Below are 8,827 nucleotides of genomic sequence, written 5' to 3' on the forward strand. Positions count from 1 at the left end.
ATTCACTCTGTTTTGCTTGTGATCCTTATTTTTTGGGGATAGGAATGTCCTTTCCTTCAATCCATTAGATACGTCTGCTCTGTTTGTGTGTCTACATCGCCTAAAGGAGTGAATGACTTTGTGTGGGTTGTCAAAGTGCTACCAGAAGGCTTAGGTTTATACATACAACACACTTAGGCTATCACTTTGCATGAAACACCCGTATCTCGTCAGAGAACCTGCTGTATCCACATGTATCACATTTCTGTCCGTCTTGATATAACATGCAGTCCTGTCCGCACAGAAAAAAGCTGAGCTGCTTTTATTTTGGATCCTCAGAACTGATCTGTTCCGAGACCCGACTGCCAAGAGTTTAGTGTGTTAACTAGCATCAAATGAAAGTTTACTTATCATATCCAGTCCATTGTGTATTTAGTGACAAAGGGCACTGTAGGTTTAATTATTAATGTTGTAAAAGCTGATGATTTTGGAGAATGCTTATGTTATGTAGTTAGTTCATCTAATATACCCTTTATTAGGTTAATGCAAACATCTAATCAGTGGCAGCAATTCACTGCAGTCATGCACTAAGCAAAACATACAGGTCAAGATAAACTGATGACGTTTAAACTGAGCATCAGAATGAGGGGGAAAGGTGATTTAAGTGACTTTGAAAGCGGTATTAGTTGGTGTCCGATAGGCTGGTCTGAGTATTTCTGAATCGCTGACATGCTCGGATTTTCCAACACAAACATTTGCATCATGTATGTGTAGCTGATAAACTTGCAGTAACTGTCTGGTCTGTGAGGAATGTTTCCAGCACCTTGTTGAATCTATGCCAGGAAGAATTAAAGCATTTCTGAAAGCAAAAGGGAGTCCAACCCCATTCTAGCATCCTAATACCTGATAAAGTGGCTGGTGAGTGTATAAACGCCTGTGTAATGTTACTGATTTGTTTTTTCCTGCAAAGCCAACTTTATTCTCTATTAAGAGCAGTGAATGCTCATTCATCAACATTTGAAAGTGATGGATAACGCCTGCTTCTTACTACTGTGTGCTCTCACTTCTGGGTTGAGCAGAGACAAACACTTCTATAGCATCTGATTCTAAGTCTAGCAGCTGACCTCTATTCAAATCTTGCTGGTAAAGTAGGAGAAGCGTGTACCTTTGTGTCCATTATTGTGTGCCATAAAACCACTCTTAAAAATAATCTTAAAACGCCTCCCTAATGATGGATGTTTTCAATTGAATTGATGTAAACAGGATGGCTTGTTGTGTTCGTTTTAGGTTTTCAGATCATTTCTCAGCTGCCGTCTGACTGGCCTGAGAGAAGTGTCCTGCACAATGTGGAAAACTTGCAGAAGAGACGCCAGAAGAGAAGGTATAAGGGATGGGATCTCCGTATATGGCTCACTCTGAACTGTTAAAATGTCTGATCTTCTCATTTTATTATGTTCTGTTGACTGTGCCTTAGATTTGGTCTGTTAGGTCCAGGCTCTAGTGACAGTCTGCTGGGTCCTAAAGATGGCCAGAGAGGCTCTTCTACTTTACTTGATGCCAAAGAACTTCTGAAACACTTCACGTCTGATGGTCTGCCTGCGGGGGAGCTACAGCCGCTGGCCATTAACAGAGGGTGGGATCATTTTTCAGATTTCAAATAGCACCTCACCAGTTTCACTGCACTAAGCTGTTAAATTCATAAATATGAACACACTATAGTTTTTGTTTCTTTGGCAGATTTTCAGATTTACAGCTGAAACACATACACGCACTGTAGCCTGGCATCTGCTCCAGTTATATGTATTTATTCCTGGGATGGATCTACATGACACACACTAAACGAAGCCATAATTAGGATTTGATTATAATCATTAACCTTCTACAGTGAGCTTACAACCCTTGGAGGAAGATTATTGAGCTGAGTTAAAAAATACTGGAGCAGTAAGGAGTTAGTGTTAATAAAGGCTGTCAGACCAAACTCTGTGTGTAGAGAGGCAGACTTGTTCATGTGGTTTAATGAAGACGATATTAAATTGAGAAGCAAGACAAATAACAGTTTATCTCTCTTTTTGTCTTTCTGACTATGACTCGCATTCATGCTCTTTGCTTTTTTTTCCAGTAACAATGCCTTCCAGTTGTCACAAGACCTTTCTCCCAGGAGAGTCAGCAAACTGCCTTTCAGCAAAGCCTCAGCCTCCCATTATCACGGCATAGAGTAAGTTTCTCTAAAGTATATTGACTGTTCAGCTATTTTAAAACTGTGAACGCTTCTTTTTATGAGATTTACTTTTTATAAATAATTTTTTTCTTCGTGTAGGTTCTGTCTGGATAACCAGCGGTCTTTAGATCGAGACCAGGCCTTTGTACGGCTCCAATCTCGTCTGATTCGGTATGAGACCCAAACCACCTGCTCCAAGGAACCGTGCGCCCTCCCCTTTGCCCTCAGCCCCGCTCCCTCACCAGCTGTGATGTCAGAACCAGGAAGCGTGCCTGATGGCGAGACTCTGCAGAACAATGATGTAGCACGACTCAAGCGCAGGTCCTGGGAAGCAGACATTGTTGGAGGCTATCCTCACAAGAGGTATGATGATATATGTCCCTCCTGGTTTGCAGCTACGTGGTGATATTATAAAATTAAGGATGGATGGCGAGGAGCTTTAAAGAGTTTTTATCCATCTGTCTGATTGATCCAGGCTGGCAAAGTCCGAGAGCAGTGACTCCCTCTGTTCTCAGAGTAGCAGCAGCAGCGGGACACATCCTGCCATTAGGTCTCTACGACGACAACCAAGCAGGTCGCAGTCCACCTCCTCTGTAAACAGTTCCTCCTCTTCAGCCACAAGACCGACATCAGGTAAAGCGAAAAAAGTGACTCTCGCATGGGAGGGAACACTTGGGACTGTGTTAGGATCAGATGAGTCGGTTAAATTAACATTCAGTGTCGCCTACTAATCGGAAGGTCGGTGGTTTGATCTCTGGCTTCTCCAACCTGCGTGCTTTTCCCAGTGTTCTTGGCCAAGATCCTGAACCCTGAGTTGCCCCTGATGGAATATGCGTTTAAATATGCTTAGCCATAGGAAAAAAGCACTTGTATGAAGGAGACTAACAAGAAAACACTTTGTGTTATATAAGTACCAGTCCATTTATGTTAATATTAGCAGTGTTGTTCTTGCTCATGGAAAGAAGATCCGGCTAAAAGTGACCACACCTGTAAAAGATCTTAACTTTTTAGATCTAATGTTATCTAAGACTTATTGGCCCAGCAAACTTACATGGCTGTTTAAACTTTTTTCTAACCTGTGCTTTGGTTACTGTTGGATAATGTTATTGTGGGAATTATACATAGCTGTAAAGGTGGGTTAATGTGGTAGGGCTCTAGCAAATTAATAGAATTAATAGAATCAGTTTATTTACTGTGCTGTATGGTAGCACTTCATCTTTATTATCTATGTGCATACTTGTTTCTTTCATTCACTTTATAGTTTTGTATTTTCTAATTGGTTTTGTTTTTATTTCATTTGATTTTATTGTTCGAAAATGTTAAGTTTTAGTGTAGTTTTTGATAGTTTGTGTTAATTTTAGTTTTTGTAATTATTATTTAAGTTATTATGTTTTATTAGTATGCGAAGGGCATACGTCAGAGACCAAATATAGGAACATCAGTACAGGTGATACAATAAAAACACAGAGGTTCTTAAAAGCAGTTGACTCACAGTGTTGTAGACGTCCAAGGTTTTAATAAACACATCCATCAATGCCTCATCAGGTAAGCTGTAATAAAAGTTTTAGTAAACTAAGAGATACCAAAACTAAGGATATTTCCTGTATATTTTTATTTTCTTTAGGTTCACAAAATCGCTTATTAATTTTAATTTTTTTTCACAAGTCAAATTTTCTTTGCAGTTAATTAAATAAAATTTTTAACATATAGTTTAAGTTAACTATATTGGTTCAACAGGTTCCTATACCTGTTGTTCTTTGTTATTGACTTATTTCCTCTATTTTATTTTCACTATATGACTTTTACTGTGTTGACTTTAGTGCTTTATTGTTTAATAATTTCTCTTATTTGCACTTCTTTTCAGGCTTGGCGACTCTCGCTTGTGTTGACAGACCTAAATGTCAACAGCAGAAGACGCATCAAGGACACAGCGAGGACAAACTTGCCAAAGAGTCACGCTCCCAGAAACATAACAGGGTGAGAGGATTTGTGCATCTTATTTTTATTCTTATAAAACAATAAAATATATATTTACTTTTACATTTTTTTAAACAGAATATTTCTTAAAGCATTTGTGCTAATAATGATGACAAAAAAATGATGTAACCCAGACAGAAAATGTAACCATAGACTTGTTTGTGCATTTCAAATCAAATCAAATCAAATCAAATCACTTTTTATTGTCACATCACATGTGCAGGCACACTGGCACAGCACATGCGAGTGAAATTCTTGTGTGCGAGCCCCACAAGCAACAGAGATGTGCAAACACAACAACACAAACGAGCAAAATACAAGAATGGCCAACCTGAAACTAATAAATATATGTACAATATATAATAGTGTATGCATTTCTGGATGTGTATACTAAATATTTTCCTACGTGTGTGTGTGTGTGTGTGTGTGTGTGTGTGTATACACATTTTTACAAATTAAATAGTAAAAAAATAAAATAAAATAATAATAATAATAAAATATATAAAATATACAGAGTTGAATATGTGCAAAACAAGTGGCATTTATATACAGTGTGGAGTGCATAATGTTGAAGTTCCAGTAGTGAAGCTGAGGTGTCTATGACGTGTTCAGCAGTCTGATGGCCTGATGGAAAAAGCTGTCTCTCAGTCTGCTGGTACGGGACCGGATGCTGCAGAACCTCCTTCCTGATGGAAGTAGTCTGAACAGTTTATGGCTGGGGTGACTGGAGTCCTTGATGATCCTCCCCGCTTTCCTCAGGCACCGCTTCCTGTAGATGTCTTGGAGGGAGGGAAGCTCACCTCCAATTATCCGTTCAGAGCACCGCACTACTCGCTGGAGAGCTTTGCAGTTGTAGGCGGTGCTGTTGCCATACCAGGTGGTGATGCATCCAGTGAGGATGCTCTCAATGGCACAGTGATAGAAGGTCCTGAGGATGCGGGGGCTCATGCCGAATCTTTTCAGTCTCCTGAGAAAGAAGAGGCGCTGCTGGGCCTTCTTCACTGTTTTGTTTGTGTGTACTGACCACGTAAGATCCTCAGCCAGGTGTACGCCAAGGAACCGGAAGCTGCTCACTCTCTCCACAGCAGCGCCGTTGATGGTGATGGGGGTGTGTACTTCTCTGCACCTCCGGAAGTCCACTATCAACTCCTTTGTCTTTGCGACGTTGAGGGTGAGATGGTTGTCTTGACACCAGTGGGTCAGGGTCAAGTCTGCTGCCAAGTTTTAATGAGCAGAGCTTACCTTAATAAGCCGCAATTTTCCTGTAATATCGACTCATTTAGCAATAAACCCATTTTTTTTTACTTGTACAAAAATCTTAAGTAAATATGCAATTCGCCTAATTGCCACCTGGCCTACACAGATGGTGATAGATAAACACACGACAAACTGGGAGAGTTTTTCTACTACAGAGGAGAACTGTGCAGCAGCTCTAGCCGAGATAAATGTGTAATATTTTCCATGCAATCATTGTGAATGTGTGGGCTGCATCACAATGTTGCGGCAGAACCACTTTAACAACAATACTGTTATCGTATCACCTGCTGCCTACATTTTCACACACACACACAGACACATTTTTCTCTCTCATCTTTTACTTCTATGTGCAGCATGCAGACACCATAACACATTAATGGACACATGCACATATACAATTGAACACGCACACCTACCTCTTCCCAGTTTAGTTTGTTCCACCTACAGCAAGCAATCTGACCTTGACTTGTTCTAATTCTGATTACTATGCAAACACACTTATCATCCAAACCCAAGCATAGGAAAGAACAGTTGGTCCTATTGAAAAATAATGATAGCAGTTTATTCAGGACAGAGATTAAAAGCTGTCTTTCTACTCCTCTCGTGAGACTGAATGGTACCAATGATTTCTCACAATAATTTATGGTGTTTACTCAGAACAGTTGTTGTGACAAGATTAAAGGCAGGGTCTGTTTGTTTCATTTTTTTTTCTTCATCCTGTCGCAATTAGCGGTGAAATATTTGTATGTTTGCTCCTCCATGCTGCGAATGTAAAATCGTGCGTTTTCATGTAAGGACGTCCCCCAAAGTCGAGACATTTTGACATCCCTCGGTTTTCTAAAAAGGGAGCTGTGCTAAATTTAGTTTCTCTGAACCAGGCTTGCGTTAGGTGGTTAGGGAATAAACAGAACTAGATTTAATGTTTTTGCTTGTACTAATACAAAAGTGTGTCTATCTTGTCTGTCTGTGTCCTCAGATGTTGCAGGAGGTAGTAGCTAAAACACTCAAACACCATGGGATCACTGCTGAGCATGATTGCTTTGAGGCTTGCAGCAAAAGACTGTTTGATATCTCGAAATTTTATCTCAAGGTTTGTCTTTTTACTGCCCTCTCAGAGTCAGTGTTGTGCTTTTGTTTGACACTTTCATTATTTGTATTACTCTATGATTCCAGGACTTGTGTTTTGTTTTGTATCCTTCTGTATCCTTCTTACTATGCCAGCAACTGGAACCTTTAAAAAAAGCCTTTTTTCCCACTACTCACTTTTTAATTTCTTTGTGCTTCCTTGTGTTTCTTAATCATCTGGTTTTGTTTCACAGTGTACTCAGATCCTTTACTTAAATAGCTATAAATCGATGTTAATTTCAAGATTTTCTGCCTTTTTCTAAGACACTACAGGGAACCTAAGTTTACAGTGCTGTGTAAAAGTCTCGAGCTGCCAGTTTTTCTTAAAGCAATAATTCTCCAGGCTTTCAAAGGTTTTCTTTCGCCATTTGGCTGCTTTTTCACTCACTTTCAGTCCAGTGCTTTCTGATGATTTTCAGAGGAATGTTTTTTGTTTGTTAAGCCACTTCACACTGACCTATGAATCATTCAAGCGTCAAAGAAAATCCCCTGACTTGATGGATGAACAAGTGTTGTCTACATATAACAGAAAACTTGACAAAGAATCAATTTTAAATTGTATTTTTAAATACTTTGTTACTAGCAGCCTGTCACAAACACGTAATGTGTTCCCATTTCTTTACTTGAATCTAAAAAAAGAGCAAAATGCCAAAGAGAGCACAGTTTGACAGGCATAAAATATTATTTTTGCACTAACAAGCTGATTCCTAAAGAGCAATTGGCTGAAAATATGGCATATCTCAACATGTCTTACTGTCCTTTAAAAAACCTGAGGAAACTTAGCAAGTGGAGTACAAAAGAAGAGACCTAAAACAGGTTCTCCAAGACATCTCATTAAGAAACAAGAAACGAATCCAGAAAAGACCTAACAGATGCATCTGGCCCTTCAGTTGATCCATCTACTGTTCACTGAAGCCTCATCAGAAATAGTCTCAGTGGAAGGCTGCCTGTCGAGAAAGCCATTCATAACAAAGGGAGAAAAGGCTGAGGTATTCCAAATCACACAAGAACAGGACTGAAAATCAGTGGCAACGGAGTGAAGAATCCAAACTAGACATTTTGGGTCAATTCATCTACAAATATGTACAGAGGAGGTCAGGAGAGAGATCCAAAAGTGAGTGTTTACAGCACAGAGAAAGCTCTGTCATGGTTTGAGGCTACATTTCAGCCAGTGGTGTTGGAGATCCTATCAAAATTAATGGTATTATGAACTCAGAAAAATACAGCTTTTAATCCACCAGCTGGAAATGATCTGATACTGAGCTTTGTTGATGCTTGTTCCCAGGATCTGAAGACATCTCGGGGTCTGCATGATGAGATGAGGAAGGCAGCAAGCAGCAATGTTAAGCAGGTAATGCTACAAACATTAGCGTCTCTCTGGTTTAGTTTTTCAAGTCACACATTTATAATCACATTTTTCTGTTGCAGGTCATTGATTGGGTATTGGAGAAGACCTCAAAACAATAAAGATGATAACAAATCAGGTTGGTTAGAGGAATTTGGCTCAAAACGTCAATTTTCTGTGGTGTCTTTGTTTTTGTTTTTTTAAACATTCATGACAACATTTGGACTTTCTAAGCCTTTCCAAATTGGTTCTCTAATTGTTACATTAAGTCTGTTTTAATCAACTTAATCCTTTATTTAATTTGGTTTTCCTTCATTTTTCAGGATCCCCTATAGCAGCCTGTCGTTTTAAGCTTTTGTTTGTGCCTGGTTTTGTGCTCATCCACCCTCATATACTCCTGCTGCTCCAGAGCCAAGAACAGAAAAACACTCATATCTACATACACTCTGCTCCTCCTGCCGAGAAGCCCCAAGGGCTTTGGATGCTGGCTTCAGGATGAAGATGTCTTTTCTCTGTAGCAGTTTTCTAACTCCCACTACTTATTTTATTCTAAATTACTGTCGTTGTTAGGTTGTTAATTTGCCTTTATGAATGTACAGATGTTTTTGTTTTGTATTTTCCTGTTTATCACAATAAATGCATGTGGGAGCACTTTAACCCCCAGGAAAGACACTGTGTCTGTGTGAAAACTATACAATAAGCTTTGCAGTTGGTGTTGTCTTCCAAAAACAGATGATGATGATGATGATGATGATGATGTCCCATTCTGGATGGTAGCTGTTGTGCAGACGATGAAAACAAAGCCAACAGCAGTGCAGCAAAATATGCTTTGCTAATTATAACTGACGGTCCAGCTTGTCGTAGTTTGGTTTGATTTCAAACACATCAGGAACATACTGCTATAATTTCACCATCCTTATAAAGAA

General features: G+C 39.4%; 1 protein-coding gene across 1 annotated transcript in view; it reads left to right on the forward strand.

Moving 5' to 3' along the window:
- mtbp (MDM2 binding protein) overlaps positions 1–8,571 on the forward strand; it is a 40,680-nt gene extending 32,109 nt beyond the window's left edge. The window contains exons 15-24 of the mRNA XM_085473150.1: positions 1,267–1,360; positions 1,454–1,612; positions 2,099–2,194; positions 2,297–2,560; positions 2,673–2,830; positions 4,062–4,174; positions 6,408–6,521; positions 7,842–7,907; positions 7,985–8,040; positions 8,225–8,571. Coding sequence (XP_085329276.1) covers positions 1,267–1,360; positions 1,454–1,612; positions 2,099–2,194; positions 2,297–2,560; positions 2,673–2,830; positions 4,062–4,174; positions 6,408–6,521; positions 7,842–7,907; positions 7,985–8,023 — 1,103 coding nt within the window. The 3' untranslated portion in view covers positions 8,024–8,040; positions 8,225–8,571. The remainder of the gene's footprint in view (positions 1–1,266; positions 1,361–1,453; positions 1,613–2,098; positions 2,195–2,296; positions 2,561–2,672; positions 2,831–4,061; positions 4,175–6,407; positions 6,522–7,841; positions 7,908–7,984; positions 8,041–8,224) is intronic.
- Positions 8,572–8,827: the final 256 nt, after the last annotated feature.

The sequence above is a fragment of the Copadichromis virginalis genome, linkage group LG11, assembly GCF_057382275.1.
Source record: "Copadichromis virginalis isolate Kocher_CV1m ecotype Utaka linkage group LG11, C_Virginalis_male_GT1.1, whole genome shotgun sequence".
Lineage (NCBI taxonomy): Eukaryota > Metazoa > Chordata > Actinopteri > Cichliformes > Cichlidae > Copadichromis > Copadichromis virginalis.